General features: G+C 41.6%; 1 protein-coding gene across 2 annotated transcripts in view; it reads right to left on the bottom strand.

The window, feature by feature from the left end:
- Positions 1 to 12,294: 12,294 nt before the first annotated feature.
- TMEM14A (transmembrane protein 14A) overlaps positions 12,295 to 19,923 on the bottom strand; it is a 175,449-nt gene continuing 167,820 nt past the window's right edge. For both annotated transcript variants that reach the window (XM_078647936.1, XM_078647935.1), the window contains exon 5: positions 12,295 to 12,628. In XM_078647936.1, the coding sequence (XP_078504062.1) occupies positions 12,589 to 12,628 (40 nt within the window). In that variant the 3' untranslated portion in view covers positions 12,295 to 12,588. The remainder of the gene's footprint in view (positions 12,629 to 19,923) is intronic.

Below are 19,923 nucleotides of genomic sequence, written 5' to 3'. Positions count from 1 at the left end.
GAATCTTTTGGAACTCCAGAACAGTTTGAGACAAGAACTAATTCTAGTGCTTTTATTGAAAATAGAAGTTTTCCAATGGAAAGGGAAGCCCCTAGAAATTTAATGAGAACTGACAGAAATGAGGAAGTTGCAAATACTTCAGAATACTTGCGATCAAAAGAAGAATTAATTCGGCAAATAACTAAAAGCATAGAAACAGTGACAGTTCCAGTAACGATTGGTCCTGTTCAGCCTGTTTTCGATCAAAAGGAAATTAAACAGCCAGGTTTAACAATTCCATTAAATGCAGAAATTCAAAAAGTAGCTGAAAAATGTTATTCAGATTTATCTGAAATTAATCGTGAAAAATCAAGGATGCCTGATTTGGCTTTTAATCGAGGTTCTTTTAACCAGACACCAATGGGTGCAGAATCAGATGCTGAGACTCCTGAGAAAAGAGAATCAAATCCAAAACTTGATGTTGCAAAATTAAAAGCAGATTTGGAAGAATTAATAATTGGCACTATTGGTCCTGACAGTTTAAAATTCTATCGAGATCATGAACTCCTGTTCATCAGTAAAAGCATTCAATGGAAAACAAAGAATAAATACGATCAATTGGAAGAACTGGCAGCAGAATTAGAAATCGATTTGAGCAAACAGAAAAACCTGGGAAAGCACTACAGACTAGATTTTACGGAGAAGGACATTGGGAACTTCAATACAGGAGGGAGAATTACTCACATAAAAGAATTAATTGTTTACATCAAGAAATTGGGTGACGTGAGTAAATGGAGAGTGAAATGGACCAAAAAGAGGGAAGATGAAAGGTTGGATAAGTTGGATCAACTGTCTAAACAGTTTCCAATGAGGGAAATTGCAGATGGAGGATATGTACATGTCCCATGGACAAGACAGGATATTTTGCTCTTTACTAATGACTTTCCTCGTCTGAGAGAGAAGCCTGTGGAATGGTACCGACAGGTGGACAGGTTTATTAAGGTTTCAAAAGTTTTGTGAATTGATCTGGATGGATTTTTCGACATTGTCGTCCCATCAGATCTTTGGACAGAATGCAAAATTGCTGTGAGCTGGCCAAAAGTTGAGCCAGATCGAATCAAAGAGACAGGTGCTCCCACACCAGAGGTCATGGATTTCTATAACAAAGTGATTTACTGGTTGAAAAAGAAAATTGCCCCGAAGGAAGTTGATTGGGTTAAAATAGATAGAACAAATCAGGAACCAAAAGAATCAGTTCATTCATTTTATGAAAGGTTATTACTGGTTTTTAAACAATACAGTGGCTATGAAAAGCTAGATGAAAAGGACATGAGTCACTTTATTTACCGATTCGTTTATGGTCTTAGACCAGAAATTGGAGAAATTATCAGGAATAATATTGTCGGATGGCAATCTAACTCAGTTGATGATATTTTGAGGAAGGCAAAATACTGCAGTGATGAGTTAGAGGCTAAACAAAAGAAGTTAAAGGAGAAGGCAATGTGGGCACAGGTGAAGGTGGCTGAGCAACAGATTGCAAGCCTTGATAATAAAAATGGAAACTTCGTACAGAGCCAGAATCAGGGTCAGGGAAAGTTTAAAAATAATTTCAACAAGCCAAAGTTTAATGCAAAAATTGAGGAGTTAAAACAAAAGTTACCTTGTTTTAATTGCGGGGAGATTGGACATTGGAAGAACGAGTGTAAAAATCCACCCAGAAATTTTAAAATACATCATTAAACCCACAGATGCAGAATGATGATGATCTGCAGCAACAGCTACGGCTACAGCGTCAGCTAAATGACCCGAGTCTTCAGCGACAGCTACAGCAGCAGTTAACACAACAGCAGAATCAGATTCCACTGCCTCCATTTCCTAATTGTGGGGGAGGTCAGAAATTCAATCCAGATATTGGATTCAGCGGACGTGATCAGGTAATAAGAGCACAAAGGCAAAATTTGCAAAATACAACAGGGCATTTTTTGTTAACAGGAAACCCAGGAAGCTATTCTGATGACTGCTTCTGACGGTGCCCGAGAGAGGGGGAAGAGTGTGTGATTGGAGCCACTCTTGAGGTTGACCAGTCTGGTCCATTTGTAAATAGAAAAGTGAATGATGTAGAAATCACTTTTCTTGTGGACACTGGTGCTACCCGTTCTACTGTTAGATCAGTGGAAATTGAAAACCTACCTCTCTCTGGGGATACCATCCAAGTAGTCGGAGTAAGTAATCAGCAGATGAGAACTGACCTTATAGAGCCTGTGAATGTGGAAATCGGCGGTTTTAGAGACAAACACAGATTTGTAGTTTGCAACAGCAGCCCTGTTAATTTGCTAGGGAGAGATATATTGTGCAAAATGAATTGCAGAATATACTGTTCACCTGATGGAATTGAATTACAAACCATGGAGGAAGATGGGTTGTACAGAATGACCATGTTAATGGTTGAAGCAGAAGAAACAAAATTGTTTCCTTCCTTTGATAAAGAAAATTTACCAGAGGAATTGAAAAAGACAGTCAAAACTGAAATTTGGGATTTGACTGGAAACGAAATGGGTCTGAAGAAACATGTCGATCCAGTCAAAATTACAGTGAAGCAGGGAATCGAATTTCCAAACATTCCTCAATATAAAATGAAAGCGGAAACAATTGAGGGTGTTATTCCTGTAATTGAAAAATTCATTAAGCAAGGTGTATTAAAAGAAATTGTGAGCAGCCCTTGTAACTCACCGATAATGGGGATCAAAAAGCCAAACGGAACATATAGGATTGTTCAGGATTTGAGGAAAATTAACCAAATTTTGTTCCTTGTTGCCCAGTTGTTCCAAACCCAGCATTCATTCTTTACCAGATTCCGCATGATGCAGAATGGTATACTGTCATTGATCTTTGCAATGCGTTCTTTACTGTTCCATTGCATCCAGAGAGCCAGGAAATCTTTGCTTTCCGGTTCCAGAGTAGGACCCTGGCATGGTGCAGAATTCCTCAAGGGTATACAGAGAGTCCTTCTATCTTTAATGAACTGTTAAAGAGATCTTTGGAAGATTTGAATCTATCTGGCAGATCAACATTAGTTCAATATATTGACGATCTGTTGGTTGCAGCAAAAACAAGAGAAAACTGTGTAACAGATACAATAACTCTTTTGAATCATCTGGCAGATGAGGGACATAAAGTGTCTCCTGCAAAGGTGCAGTTTTGTAAACAGGAAGTAAAATACCTTGGGCATAGAATTGCAAAGGAATGAGACAAGTAACAATCGAGAGAATAAAAATGATTCAGGGAATGCTTCCTCCAAAAACACAAAGACAGGTCAGAATGTTTCTGGGAATGGTTGGTTACTGTCGTCAATGGATTAGTGGATTTTCAGTAATTGCGAAACCACTGCAAAGATTGACAAAATCAGATGTAAAAGATCCAATTGTCCTTACTGAATCTGAATTGGAAGCTTTTAAAAAACTAAAAAGAAGTCTGTGTGAAGCTCCAGCTCTGGGCATGCCAGATTATGAAAAAGGTTTTGAGCTGTATTGCAGCGAGAGAGAAGGGTGTGCCTTGTCTGTGTTAATTCAGAGACATGGAAACATGAGAAAGCCTATTGCTTACTTCTCAGCAGTTCTTGATCCAGTTGTGACAGCTCTACCAGGTTGCTTAAAAGCAGTTGCAGCAACAAGTGTTAGCCTTGAGGAGACTGAAGGAATCATAATGGGATTTCCTGTAAAAGTCTACGTTCCCCATTCAGTTGAAATTCTTCTTACAAGAAGTAAAACGCAACACCTTACAAGCAACAGGTTGACAAAATACGATAAGATTATTCTGGGATCAGACAATGTGTCAATAGCAAGGTGTGTGAATTTAAATCCTTCCACACTGTTACCTGACACTGAAAATATTGATGAAAATGACGTGGAGCATGAGTGCTTGGATGTCATGGAATACTGTACCAAGCCAAGGCAGGACATTAAAGATGTACCATTGCCTGAGTCAGATTTTGTCTACTTTGTAGATGGCTCCTGTCTAAGATCAGAAGGAGGTGTTTTGAGAGCAGCATACTCAGTCTGCACAGTAGCAGATGTTGAAGAAGCATCATGTCTTGAAGGGATTCGTTCAGCACAGGTGGCTGAATTGATTGCTTTAATTCGTGCATGTGAATTGGCAAAAGATTTGAGAATTACCATAATTACGGATAGCCAGTATGGGTACGGAGTTGTGCATGATTATGGACAACTCTGGTCTCAGAGAGGCTACATGACATCAGCAGGTTCACCAATCAGAAATGCAGTGTTTATCAAAAGACTAATTGATGGCATACAGCTGCCAAAAGAGATTGCTGTAGTAAAGTGTGCAGCTCACAGAAAGGGTGAAGATTTTATCACCAGAGGCAATGCTTATGCGGAGGAAATCGCAAAGTATTGTGCAAGGAATAATTATGCACTTAATCGGGAGAAAAACAAAGAATTTGGTTCAAATTCACTGATGCTAACATCTGTTGTTGAGACATGGCAGGAAATCAGGGATTTGCAAAATGAAGCTGATGAAGAGGAGAAAAACACATGGTTGAAGGCAGAATGTAGACAGCGAGATGAGGATGGAGTTTGGACTTACAAAGATGGCAGGGTAGTGTTACCAAATTGCATCATTGCTGACATGGCCAGGATGTATCATGGACCTGGTCATATTGGAAGAGATTCTATGATTAGGCTTTTCAAAGAGACATGGTGTAATACCAAGTTTAGAACAATTGCAGAGTCTCTTTGCCAAAGGTGTTTGACTTGCCAGCAAATTAACCCAAACAGGAAATCAGTTGTGGGAACGGGAATCATAGGTCGAGAGGGTGGTCCTTTCACCAGATTACAGATGGATTTCATTGAGATGCCGAGACATAACTGTTTGAAATATGTTCTGGTGGTTGTGTGTTTGTTTTCAAGGTGGGTAGAAGCATTTCCCACACGTCACAGTGATTCAATTACGGTGGCAAAGTTGCTTCTACGTGAGATTATACCTAGATACGGTTTCCCTGTCACTATTGAGAGTGATGGAGGGGGACATTTTGATAACAAACTTATGAAGTTGATTTGTGAAGCATTACACATTGAGCAGAAAATACATTGTGCATACAGACCAGAGGCATCTGGGGTAGTTGAGCAGATTAATGGAACGATAAAAAACAGAATTGGAAAAATGTGTCTTGATACTGGCGTAAAGTGGACAGATGCTCTTCCACTTGTTCTGATGACTCTAAGAAGTACACCAGATAAAAAGACAGGTCTGAGTCCTCATGAAATTCTTATGGGCAGAGTCATGAGACAAGCTTTTGTACCAGTAGGAAAACTGTTAAGCATTAATGACAGTGCGATTTTGGAGTATTGCAAACGGCTGTCTGACGTAGTGACTTCTGTGTCTAATCAGGTGGGAACTGAAGTACAATCGAAAGACAAAGTGCAGACACATGATCTGAGACCTGGAGACTGGGTCAGAACAAAAGTTCATCGAAGAAGAAACTGCTTGGTCCCGAGGTGGCAGAAACCAAGGCAGGTAATTCTTGTGACAACAAATGCAGTGAAGTGTAGAGGATTAAAAAGGTGGATTCATCCCAGTCACACTATTCCGATACCTACACCTGAAAACTCTGACGAAGAAAGTGAGACAACAGATGATTCAGATTCTGAGGAAGAAGCTGAAGGAAATCCAGATTCTGAAGATCGACAGAGGGGTCGACATCTGGAAAAACCGTCTGTGAATGGAGATTTGATTGGAAAAGATTTGAAAATTATTGAAATAGATTCTGAAGATGAAGAGAATCTGTTAAACAAGGAATCAGCGGAAGAAGCTGACAAAGAAGTGGGAGAGGCAAAAGAACCTGATCAAGATAAAAGAAAAGAAACAGAAAAATTAGAAGAATCTGATCAAGTTCAGAAGCAAGACCAGGAGAGTATCGAAAAGCAGAAAATAAGCTCTGAAAGCAGGAACGAAAAGCCCGGAACTGGGAAGTTAAAGGTGATTGAAGAAGTGGAGGAAGACGAATTACCGAGTACCAGTGATGGAAGAAAGAGTGCTGTTCCTAACGGAGTGAAACTGCCGATTAGAAAAGATCCTGAGTCAAGAATCGAAATTTCCGACAGTGACTCTGGAGAGAGTGATGAAGAATGTCAGAGGGAAAGAGTAAAGAAAAGATCATGGAAAACAGAATCTAATGTGACTGAGCCAGAAAGAAAAATCTTGAGAAAAGGAGAGACCTGGCCAACTGAAAACGGAGGGTTGAGACTAAGGTTAGTAAAGAGATCGAAAGAGCAGGTGAATGAAATCACAAGTCAGGAGGATCCTGAAAAGAAAGCAGAAAAAGGAAAGAAAATAGAAGTAGTTTCTAGACAGACAAAGAGAGTTTTGAGACCGAATCAAAAATACAAGTCTCCTGAGTGGGCTTATATTATAATCCCACCTGTAATTGAGATAAATAGTAGCAGTCAGGAAGAAATTGAGGACAATAGTGACAACGATTGAAGTACTAACATGTTAGAATTTAGGATTAAGTTTAGGTTTCTGTTCTTGGCATAAGGCTGAAGAAATTGTGTTAGGTGACAAGGTCGAAGAAATTGTATTTAGGGAGAATAACTTGTGACGCAAGGTCGAAGAAAGTTTGTTAGAGGGTTTTAAAAAAAAATAATAATAATTTTAAAAGGGGGGTGTTTATAAATTTTAGGTATTTTGAAAATTTTTGTTTTCTCTTTTTGCAAATAAGGTTTATTAAAAAAAAAATGCCTTTTGTTATGATGCGTGGTACTTCAAAATGTTCCATTTTCAAGAAATGCTGCAGGATGACTCTGGTGTGTGTGCTCATATTAATTCTGCTCTGGTTAGTTTTAGCTGTCATCTTTCCTTTCGGGATCGATAAGGAGAGGTACAAGGTCAATATGACAAGCAAAGCTTTAGTTAGTCAAGACAAACATAGTGCAACACATAAAGCTAACAAGGTTATTAATCACAGACCAGATATTCATCAGGATAGGTCTGTTGGTGATTTTTCAAGCAACACATTTTCAAGGCTTTTGGAAGAGTATGTTAAGGTCATGAGTGTCAAAGATGGCTATATTTGCGTAAAGTTACCTGCTTCTGTTTCTGAGGGAGTGACATACAATATGCTTCCTCTTACTTATGGCATAACCTGCAGTGTGATAGCTAGCTTATTTTACCAAACTGGTCGTTTAGAGTACTATTATTCAAACTATGACGACATTTTTGCTAATTTGAAGATTGAGGATGCTTTAAATAAACACAAGAAAGCCAAACAGATGAGAGAATTCTTTTTAGTAACTAATGAGCTTACTTATGAGTACGCATACAGAAATAACTTAACCTGCAAATTGAGAGCTGAGAAAAAGACTTTCCTGAATCTTGTTGAGGAGAGAAGGGCGATTTATAAAAGAAACGAGATGGTCAAACAGACCAAATCGAAGTTCTGGCAGGAGGAGGATGAAAAGCTTAATGGCAAATCTTTTGATAATGTTGCAATTCACATAGACAAACCAATTAGTGGCAAGCTTTGCATTAGGAGAGATAATACTCTTTTTGATAATTACTTTGTAGGAGCTAGCAATTGTGAGGATACTTACCAAATCATGGGGGGTTGGGGATTCAAAGGTGGCAGAGATCCAATTTTTCCTGGGATCTATTTTGTCTGTGGAGATAAAGCTTATTATAATCTCCCAGATCATTGGTACGGGACATGTTTTGTTGGTCTTGTTTTTCCAAAATTTTTTCATGTTGACAGAAATGCAGAAGGTTCTTTTGAAATCAGTAATCATTTAAAGAGGTTTAAAAGAGAAAGTTTCTCAGAAAGTTTGGGAGACATCTTTGAGGCAGTGATACCTTTAGTAGGTATAACCCTGAATGCAGGAAGAATCAGAAAATTGTCCACAATTGTTGACAGATTGTCCACTGACACAGCGGGTGGTTTTCAGTTAGTGGATGTGGAGGTCATTGCGGTTAGATCGATGGTGATGCAAAATCGCCTTGCCCTGGACATACTCCTAGCAAAAGAGGGAGGAGTCTGTGGCATTTTACATGTGCAGCATTGCTGTACTTACAAACCTGACGAGAGTAAGAATATTGAAATGTACATTAGAAACATTACAGAGATGCACTCAGAAATAGTCCCTTTAGAAGAGGATGATTTTTCAGAACGTCTTTCAAAAAGATTCCAAGCTATCAAAACCTGGTTTCAAGAAATTGGTGGTTCAGTTCTTGGCAAGATTCTAACACCTTTGTTTGTGATAATTTTTGTGATAGTTTTGACAAAGATCAGTTGCATGTTACACAAGAGAAAGAAGCACATGAAGGAAAAGAAAAGAATTTACAAAATCAAAAAGGAGCAGGAGAGGGAGGTAGAGCTTGAGGAGTTACGTAGAGCTCAATATGACAGTTGCAAGGATTTTGCTGAAACAAGTCTTTAGAAATACTAACAGTGAAATTGAACCATTTTCGTTTGAGATCAAATTTACTACATTTTGGGTGTAGTGTGGTGATTTGGGAATCACCAGATGAGGGAGTTGATGGAGCGAGATTCAGAAATGTTTTTCATTTCAACTCGCGAAGTCACATTTCCATAATAAGAAATAATAAAGCTAACAATTGTGCTGTATGTGTATTAATTCAACCTAGTTTAAAGTTGCATCGTCACAGAACACGCGGAAAACTAACATGTGTGCTTATAAATGTGCAATATGTTGCATTTCTTTGTATGTGAAAAAGAATAAATTAATCGTGTCTATTGTCATGTCAAAAATTAACTGCAGCTGTTTAGAATAAATGGCATGTGCTTATTTTGCTCTCCTGTCTATGTGGTGTCACTCTATAGGTGCATAAAGAACCCTGCTGGATTAAATGAAGAATGGTAGATATAAAATGCTGCTTTATTTGTGCATTTTCAGCTAGGTAATTTAGACTAATGGGTTAATCATTAGCAATGGAGGGTGGCAACAGAACGAACTATATTACTCGCATTAATTATTCTTTTGTGTTTGTTTATATGATAGTTTATGAAAAAGGCTTTGGGCCTAGTGAATTTTCGCGTTTACAAAAAATCTGTTTGGAGCCAGAGAGAGTCCATGTTGGCAGCGACTTCCTCCAGTCCTGAAACAAATTTGTCGTGCTGAGCTGACAAACCTTTAGTCGAGCAAGGCCAAGGCCAGGAACCGGCAAGAAGGCCTGTAACAACTGCGTGTCTGAGGAAGCCAAAACTTTTCTTGTATCAACTGTTGCAAACTGAAGGAAGCTGCGTTGTTCGAAAACTAGAGACAATGGTTTCTAAGAACGTGACGGAACTGTGATTCTAAAAACGTGGTGACACGTCGCCTGTCACTTTTTGACCAATGGGACTCCGATTTCAGCAGAAAAATATGCTTTTTCATAGATTAGCTTAGCGTAGAAAGGTATACAAACTCTTGCCCCGTGGAAGAGTTATACTTCTCCTTGGAGACCTTTTGATGAGGGCGTTGTGCTGCTGAACTTTCCTTGGAGCACGTAAGGGCCTTCAAAGACTTTATTCTTTAAATGTTCATTATAGTTAGCATTAGTTAGGGACTTAGGTTTTGAAAATGCCAAACTGATAATTTCCATTTTGCAATAATATTTTGATTCACATTAAAACTGTCATAACCATTTGCAATGATTCAAATAAAATTGCTTTAATAAAATTTCTAATACCTTTTCCAAATGAGTAGCTAATAAAAATCTTACTTTGGAAAACAAGCTGGTCTTGTTATTTTCATGAGTTTAGGTTACCATTAGCTAGATTTATCGCCACAGTGGCTTAATTAATTTGTAGGGTTTGTAGTGTATGATGAATTCATTTACCGCGGTTGTATATAAATGTATATATTTTGTGAATAGGTTAATTAGGTCACATGATTCAGTTGGTCAAAATATGTCATGTTGGATTAATGGGCCTCGTGATTGATTAGTGATTTATAGTGTATATTGTGGAGTTGGGTAGCGTAGTTTATGACATATTTCCTATAACCCGCTGGATCAACATCATCAGCAGTGGATTGCGGGTGCGCGAAATATAGTTAGTACAACTAACTATATAGGAGCAAATTCAATGGTTTTGTATGAGTGAAATGTCCAGCTAACTATAAAACCCCTAAAACTTATAGTTTGAGTGAATTTCAAAGGTTTTTTAAATGCTAATTCGTAACTATATAAGGCCTGAAACCTATGGTTCTTTCAGTGAATATATATATATATATATATATATATATATATATATATATATATATATATATATATATATATATATATATTTTTTTTTTTAAATAATGCTTATTTATTTTTCTTACAAAATAAGGTAGCACTTTCATCATAGGTACAATAGGAGTTGGGGTTCAACAGCCCGTTGTGTACAAAGGACTACTTTGAATGCTACAATCAATGAAATCGAATGACAGTCCGCGAAATAGGTATGAACAGGTGGTGTGCAGTTAGCCACAGAGCATTCATACACTGTAAATGAACGATGAATAAACAAACCAGTGAACACAACTATTGAGATTCCACATCATTTAGGCGTGTAGAGTTAGTGCCTAGTTAAGGATCCATCGCACCCCGGCGCAAAATAATGAGGGAGGTAAAACAAAAGCCCTCATGCGCGTATCTACATTTCCAGACAGGAACTCTTTTTGTTTGTGATAGCAGCGTTAAAATTAGAACGGATTTTGTCCCACATGCGAGCTAATGGGTTGTTACATGTGTCCCTCTTTTTACCTAAATGCAGTGCCCAGCTCTCAGATCTACTGACATCATGACACAACTTAATCACTGGGGCAGGGGATGCTGCTCTTCAGTGCAGAACTAGACATCTCTTTAGCAAAATCAGCACCAGGTCTATGAATCTGTTTCCAGCTCTCTCGGCCTTTGTTTTTATATAGGCCCAGGAGGCATGCTTTCGCTGGTTGCAATCCCTCCATGGCTAACAGTCTCAAGTTGCACAATCACCTCCCTCCAAAATACCTGCACCGCTAAACAACTCCAGACCATTTGGTTATAATCTGAGCCAGCCCTACGCCATCTAGGACAGGCAATGTCGTCTCCCGCCCCTCCTTCCAAGACTAAGGCCCAGATTAACTAACAGTTTTGGTGTGGTTGTGTAACTTTTTTGACATACCCACAATGCAGAATGCTAGTCAAGATTTATAGAGTCTTGAGAGTGCTGATTTGGATAGCCTTGCATGGCTTTGGAAAAAACGCATTGCCTTCTGCTGTGTTACGTTACATTGCTTTGGGTAGGCGGTACATGAGTTGAGCATTGGCGTTCCTAAGCATTTACTGATGTGGTTAGATGCAAAACCAGATTATCTAAAGGTAGTAAGCCTGGGTTTTTGACAAAATGGTGTGCTTACCAGAGCGAGGCGTAACAAGACGAAATCTCTTCATGTCTTCCCCTTATTTCCTCTTTGCATGTGTGCTGCATTCTACAGCAGACATACAAAGAAGAATATGCCTCTAACTGTAGTTATTGTGCAGGAAGGTATCACTGGCTGTTCAAACAAAAATTCTACCCGTAAAGCAAGCATCCTTGCACCAAGGCACAAGGGTGCCTGCGTTGGCGCTAGGCTGACGGATGTGCTCTTGAGCAATTAGAGCAGAAATGTGCCATATCTTAGTTGATATGGTGCCTTTCTGCTCTCTCTTTTATAAGCAACACAGCACAGCACGTTGCCATGCTGCGCTGCGTGAAAGGCCTGGATTTACTTCACCTAAGTCGTTTAGGTGTCAAGTAGATCACTTGTACCTAATGGAACTGGGTATTTTTGAGCCTGACATTCACAGGGACAGAGGCCCAGATTTCCTAATGCTTTGCTCTAAGATTAGGTTACTTTTGTATCAAACCAGACGGAAAGTATTTCATTGAGATTTACTATCTATAGTTTCCCGAAGTAATGCTTTGCTTTACTTTTCGTCCAAGGGGGCATTCCATCCTTTAACATATTATAGGAAAAGGAATATGGGTAGAGCAGATCAAAAATAGGGACTACATCTCCCAGTATTTCTATATGAGTAAAGTCATAAATTTGCTTAGACCCATTAAGAAAGCCACCCTAAGTATGCCTCTTACAACCTCCTAGGATAACTACTAAAACGAACAATAGATTTTCTTTTAGTTTGAACGCTGACAGTACACTTGTGCATTCTACTTCAACAGCCGTGGGAAACCGATATTTGCTCTAAAGTGGCGTTTTCTCTCAGAATACATTTTTATAAACAAATCAGACACTAAGAAACTGGAGCTGGGCCTCAGTTATTAATGCAAGACAATACAAATCTGTTTTCAAGCACTGTTTATTTCACTCACCTTTGTAAGTTATAGCGGAAAGTGACAATTTTGATTAAAAACATTCATATAAAACTTTTAGAATACAAATGTTATATATATATTTGATTCATTTAGTAATAGCTATCTGCAGCATTTACATAGTTTTTTCTAAAGATCGATACCAGGAATGTATCATATTTATTTATGTTTGCATAGGAATGTTGTTTGAATCTTAGGTCCACAGAACATGATTGCTTGTCAGTGTAATTAATGCCATGGTCTCCGTTCCCTGCATCTGGCTTCTACAGGAGCATACAAACAAGTCTCAAGATCATGAAGAGGCTGCAAAAAAAAACAAGAAAAAAGAAACACGATTTAAAGATAATTTTCACCACCAAGATATGGAAGCTAAGCTTTTTGCAGGAACTATTCATAATTAGCATTATTATAATAGTTTGCTACTTGTTAGAAATTGAGTTTTTGATTCAGGAGGGTGAAAACCTTTCACAAGCAACAACCAAAACCCTTGTCAGGGTGAACCTCAAAAGTCACTGAATTAGCCTGTGCTTAACTTTCTGGAAACTTGGCACAAAAGCATCAGGTTTAACAGAGAGGCAATGTAAGAAGTGAAAACAACACACGATAAATACCAACCAATTTATAAAATAGAGTAAAATGTAATAAATAATTTGGCACAAAAACAATAAAAGTCAAATCAGTAGAAGCAGAGTTAGGATTTTTTTTAAGTTCTTAGTAAAAACTGGCACCTAAAAGATCAAAGCGCCAATCCACGAACATTTAGCCTCAAGACCAAGGCAAAGTAAAAACGTATGGCCGACCGCGACAGAGAGCGGTTAAGATGCACAAAGTGAATTGGGCTTGGTCTCGGCTTACCTTCAGACTTGGAAGAGATTTTGAGTAAAAATGTTTGAGAAGGTAAAGTTCAGTGGGTATGGCAGCTGGTGGTGTCTGAGGAGGCAGCCTCATCAGGTGGGCCACTGGATGTAGTCACGGTGAAGATTTCTATATATTCGGACGTAGTCACTTTTTTGGAAGTCACAAATCTCCAGTGGGACTAATCTGCTGGCTGCAGCCGAGGAGGGCTCCACTAGGCCGGATACCCCTCTGTGAGGAGCCACTAAATAGATGTTGCTGTTGCGGAGAAGAATATAGAGGAAACTACTACGTCAGGCCGACCGGCAATGCACCCTGGATGGATCGGCGAGCAGGTAGGTCCTGGTCTCCTCTAGTTTCTTAAAGCACTTTTTGGCTGAAATTGTTTTTAAGTCCAAAGTTTTGGATTTTGGGCACATTTGGCACCCCTACCAAGGGTCCAGAACTGGGTGGGCACTACTTGGAGGGTAAGACTCACTTCACGCAGGGTCTAGGTGTCGGGTTCAAGTTGTTGGAGCTTTCTGCTTCTCTGTAGATCAGAACAGGAGGGAGGCCAGTCAACTAGCCCTTGTAGTCACTCTGGGAGACCTGAGTTCAAGCAGCAAGGCAGTCCTCCGAGGATACACAACACAGCAGGTGTCAAGCAGCAGGGCAATCCTCTGGGAACAGTAGGGCAGTCCTCCGAAGTGCAATGCAGACCTTATGAGTGTCCTACGCAGGTCCAGGAATGAATCGAAGAATGGGTTTGAGGGTCCTATTTTCATACCTGGTGTAAGCATTAAAGTTAAAGAAACTTCTAGAGTTTTCCCGCAACAGTTGGATCTGTAGTTTTCTTTCTCCCGAAAGGCTCCAATAGGACTAAGCTGACAAAGGGCTAGGGTAAAATTCTTTGTGAGAGTGCTGAGGCAGCTCCTTTGAAATGTAGGTGGGACAGGGAACAGCCCTGCTCCACACATCCTGGCGCAATGGTCCATCCTGCCAAAACCTAGTCCCTCTTTGTCTCACTGTCTGTGAGGAATATACAAATGCCAACTGCCACTCCAATCACAGTTGTGCGACTCAGGACACAAGCTGTGAGTTCCAAATAGTTAGGACAAGAAAATAAATTTTTCTAAAAATGGCATTTTCAGAAATGTGACTTAAAATCCGACTTTACCAATAAATAGGATTTTAAATTGCAATTCTTTAGAAAATCAACATGACATGTCTACCTGCTCTCAAACAAACATTCTCACTTAGTAAATGTATTAAGGTAACCCAATGTTAGCTGATGGAAGAGGTAGGCCTCTCAGTAGGGAAAAACAAATGTAGGAGTTTTTCACTACCAGGACATGTAAAACTTAAAAATACATTTCCAATTTTTTTTAAATACAATGCTCCCTGCCCTATGGGCTGTTTAGGGTCTACCTTATGGGTGACATATGTATTAAAAAGAGAGGTTTTAGGCCTGGCAAAAGGGTTATTTTGCCTGGTTGGATTGGCAGTTTAAAACTGCACTGAGGAAGCAATGACAGGCCTGATACACATTTTAAAGGGCTACTTAATTGGGTGGCACAATAGGTGCTGCAGGCCCCATGCTAACATTTAATTTACAGGCCCTGGGTACGTTATACCACTTTCCTATGGACACTTAAGTAAATTAAATGTGCCACTCGGATGTAGGTCAATTGTACCCTGCTTCAAAATGTGAGCGCAACAATTTAGCACTGGTTAGCAGTGGTAAAGTGCACAAAGTCCTAGAGCTAACAAAAACAAATTTCAGCAAAAACAGGAGGGGGGGATGGCAAAGTATTTGGGGGAAGGGACAGGTCAAACACTACATAGAAAAAAAAGTATGGGTCACCATCGCTATGGGGCTCAGCTGATTTTTCCAAAACAAGCAGTGTAGGAGAGTAGGGTCTGCAATCCTATGGTCACCCCAGATTTTAGCTTTTTGCTTCACTGGTTTACGAATTTCCCTGGCTGTGGGCCTGCTAATCAGACCCACAGCCTAGCTGTTCTCTCTCTAAATTGACATCCATGTACTTTAGGTGCATTTACCAATTGGTACTGGGCCACCTTATCAGTCCCTGTACAGTGTACCTTAGGTACCCAGGGCATAGGTTTACCCAGGGCCTACCAGGGGCTGAAGCATGTATTATGCCAACCCTGGCTGGCCATCTAAACAGACACAACTGGCTGGTAAGACAGCTGGGGCAAGGTGGTGTAATCACCCTTTGCTATAGATATAGTATACCTATATCTAACCCTAAAATGGGCACATATATTCCTATCATTCACTCCTATGGCAGGCTTTATCAATCCTGAAGGCAGAGTGCTTGGAATTATGTGAGATGGTGCTCTAGCATGAGCTGAGCCTGTCTGCAGCTTGCGGAATCAAGTCCTAATAGCTGTTCCATTATAACGCTATACCATATACTCTTAAGTGCATTATAATCCTTGCGGTTGAATGCTAACTTTGGTATAGCATTATCAAAACATGTCGAGTAAGGTGTCATACGAATTGGAATACTACCCCCTCACCAATTCTGGCGACGGGGGTAGCATTCCACCCTTTTAGAGGGACACGACATGTATGTAACTGTGAACCCCGGTTAAAGTTATACGAAGCCTCAGCATCACAAAATGGATGCTTCCACCACAGACACAAGTCTGACCTCCTGCTGCTGTGAGTCCTTCCAGCGAGGGAGGCCTGGACAAAGGGTTTCCTGCCTTGGGAGGTGCTAGCACCACCCCAGACAGGATTTTGTGTATTGAGGTAGGGAGGGCTGAAAGGAATGAGACATGCCTGGGGCACGCAAGGTGTCCCTGTGCATACCCCGGTTCAAACCAGTTGCTGGGGCACTCCAGCCCCAGCTCTGGTGCGAAACCGGACAAAGGATACCTTCCTGGTCCCACCCATGGGAGGGACCTAGTCAGCAGTACAGCCCCCTTTAGCAGGATAAAGGTAGGAGCTGGTCACATTCCAAATTAGATTTATCCTGAACTACTCTACAAGAAGAAACTCTGGACTTCGACGTTCTGCTCCACAGAAGACTGAAGAATCTCCCTTGTGGGCAAGGAGTGTCCACCCTGCAACTGCAGGCACCATCAAGCGTCCTAGCGGTTCTCTTTGTCGTCCTTCTTGCCGGAACCAGACTTCAGAGCCTGATGAGACCCGGACTCCCAGACCTCTCCGACCTCTACCCGCATCTGCAGCACAGCTGAGACCCGTGGGTGCGACGAGACACGTGGGACCGGCCCATCTTGAAGAAACTGCACTTCGCTTCCAGCACGACTTCTGAGGCATCCTCAAGTAAGTGCTTTGGGGATTGAGAATCCCCAGCCCCGAGCAGCTCCTGCACCGAAGACCAGCCCTCCAGCATCCATGAGATCTGCGTGGGGCCCTTTTGCTCGACTGCTGCTCGACGCGTTGTCTGGTCACTTGCCGGCTGGCTAGTGGCCTCCTAGACGAAGATCCTTGAAATCTACACTGCTGGTCTGGTTGCTCCAAACTGGCCCTTGCTCCCTTCCAAAAGAGGAGCACCCCGGACCCTCCTGGTCCGCACCAGACGCCGTTTCTACTCACCGCGTGGGTTGCCTTTGCCAAGGCCTGTTGACTCCAAATCCGGATCCGACACTGCTGACAGCGAGAGCCTGCGTGGGACAGCTCGTGCCTCCATCCTGGTCGTCGAAGACACCTCCTGGTCCACGTGGCTACAGAGTCAAGCGTCCACTCTTTACCTGATCGCGACGACAGCACCTGGTTCCTTCCTGGTTCCACACCGGTCACTGGCTAGTGACTTGAACACCGTCCCCTCTGCTTTCAGGTCCTCTTCTTCCTCGATCCACCCTTGGATCGCACCGGACATCTTCCTCCTGGTCACCTGCAGCATCTTTCTTCAAGGCTCCATAGACTTCTACGCGGAAACCCAACACACTTTCACACCTATGCACCCGCAGCCCGTGGGTGAGGTAACGAGAGCATTTCGGTGCTCATAGGTAGATGGACTCTCCTAGTGTCCAGGTATCCAGTCGTTTTAGTCCTAACTAGTCGGAACTGTCTGTTACTTACCTTTTCGTAATTTGTTCTGCCCATTGACTTTGTTCCGCATCTCGCGTGTGAGTTCACACTCTGCACACGCGTCCCGTGGGCCTCCTGCTACTTACCTAAGGTGAGGGTAGTGTTGTTCCTGCGATCCTACAGCCTCTGGGCATCTTCATTTCCTCTATCGATTTCCTTATACCATTTACTTAGTATATGGTTTGTCGTGCCCCTAGGGCACCATTGTAATTTTGTGCAACTTATCGTATTTTTCTTAAGAGATTGTCATGTGCTTAGCCCTCTGATCTCATAAAGAGTTCAGAGGTGTTTGTTATTAATAAATATACTGTTTATTTTCATAACAACCTGTGTGGTGTCCTTTCATTTGGTATTCAAGGGGTTATATGTGGTAAAACAGCTGGCTTCACATGCCAAAAGAGTTTAGCCTAAGACTGCTTTGTCCATGCTACCATTAGGATAGCTGGTCTATAAGGTTGACTTACAACCAATCACCATAAGGGTTGTTTGGACTGATACAAGGTGATCACTAGAACTAGTGAACATCATATATCAGGCCAACTTCTCACATTGGTGTGCAGCGGTTGGGATTTGAGCTTGCTGTTGTTTTTACCAAATATAATCTTAAAATATCATTTGAAAGATCACATAAGGTACCATAGGTACATATAACAAGCTTAGAAATACTCTGAGTTCTACTGAACCAGCTGTTGTAGTAGAAAGGGCCTAGCACACCCTGACTACAACTCTTAGCAAGGGATCAGTAGGAAAACCCATAGTGTAGGTAAGTGCATCACTTACACCTCACTAGAAAGCATGTCTACCCATGGAGAGACCTCAGTGACTCCCCTAGTGGTTAGTGACCCTCCACAGGTCCTTTCCAGATATGCAGCACTCAGCTTCCAGGAGATGAGACAATTGTGTACCTCCAGGAAACTGAAACAGGGTTCTAACCCTACCACTCCTTTTCTGTTAGGTCTCTTAGAGACATATGATGCTAGAAGGGCTTCTAACCCAGGCCCCTCTGATCCTGCAGATGGGAGCCTGCCCCCCTTAGAAGGTGATCCAGACTCTAACCTCCCTGAAACAGAGAATGTAGATAGTAGGGAAGAAGGGGACTTATCTGAGGATGAGGCAGACAATGGCCAACCTTTTGTCAGCAGACTTACTAGGGCCAACTTAGGCCTACATAGGGAAGGGTCTGGGGGAGCCCCAGACCTTACCTCAGGCAGGCCTAACTTTGGGATTAGAAGAGATAGGTCTCACTCCAGGGACTCCAATAGATCTGTTCACTCCCATGCCTCTCATGCCTCTGCTCAGAGGAGGATGACTTCCCCTCAGAGGAGAGAGCATGAAGCAAAGATGAAGGAAGTTAATCTGATGATTCAAAGGGAAGAACTTGCCCTTGCCAAAGAGAAACTTGCTTTTGCCAGAGAGCAACAGTTGAGTGGGGTAGCACCCACTGGTGGCAGCAATATCCCCAGGGATAAAGACAGGAGTTTTGATAATAGACACCTGAGTAAAAAAAGTGCCCTCCTATAAAGCAGGAGATGATATCCACAAATGGATAACTGCTCTGGAGAGAGCCTGCAAAGTACAGCAGGTACCCCAGTCAGTGGGCAGCAATATTGTGGCTCTCCTTTGAAGGTAAAGGTAGAGATAAGCTCCTCACTGTTAGAGATGAGGATGCTAATGATTACCAAGTCCTGAAAACGGCACTGATTGATCGGTTTGGCTTAACAACTGAACAGTACAGGTTGATGTTCAGAGACACTCAGAAAACTCAGGCTCAGGATTGGACTGACTTTGTTGATTGTGCCACTAAGGCTTTGGAAGGCTGGTTACTGGGAAGTAAAGTTACTGATTACACAGGATTGTATAATCTTATTATGAGAGAGCAAATCTTAAATAATTGTCAGAACCAGTTGTTGCATCATTGATTCAGATCTGACCTCTCCCCAAGAATTGGGAAAGAAGGCAGACAGATGGGTCAGAACCAGGGTCAAGCAGCAGAACCAGAACCAGGGTGCTGGCCAAAAGAAAGCAGACCAAAAGAGTAGTAATCAGAATCCACAAAATGACCAGAAGTTTTCAACAGGGCCCCAACAATCCAAGGAGGGTGGGTCCCAGAATTCCCAAAAGAAGAAGACTGATGTTCCAAAGAAAGCATGGTGGCAATACTTTAAAAGTAAAACTCACTGGTTTAGTGAGTGCACCAAGAAAGGCCAAACTCCTACCACTACTGTCCCTAAGACACCTGCACCCCCTAGTACAGTTAGTAGTGGTAGTGTACCACCCAAGGCTATAGTAGGGTTAACCCTGGGAACTGAGGTGGGTTCTGACTTAGTCAGAATACCTACTCAGGCTGTTCTCGTTTGTACTGGGGACATGGATATGACCCCTACTGTAAGTCCCAGTACTCTGGGCAAATACAGGCAAACACCTTTAATCAATGGAAAAATGTCTCAGGCCTACAGGGCCACATGTGCCAGTGTCACTATGGTGACACCAGCCTTTGTGGACCCTGATCAGATAATGCTAGGTTCAGACTACCTAGTGACCAATGCTAGCAACGTCACTACCAATCACAGTATGGCAGTTGTTAACTTCTCCTGGGGAGCGGTAACTGGCCTCAAAAGGGTTGTAGTTAGTTCAGACCTCCCAGTAGATTGTCTCTTGGGCAATGATTTGGAATCCTCCA

This window comes from Lissotriton helveticus, chromosome 6 (genome assembly GCF_964261635.1).
Source record: "Lissotriton helveticus chromosome 6, aLisHel1.1, whole genome shotgun sequence".
In the NCBI taxonomy this organism is placed as follows: Eukaryota; Metazoa; Chordata; class Amphibia; order Caudata; family Salamandridae; genus Lissotriton; species Lissotriton helveticus.
The sequence above is the reverse complement of the archived record's forward strand: the minus strand, read 5'-3'. Positions and strand labels throughout refer to the sequence as shown.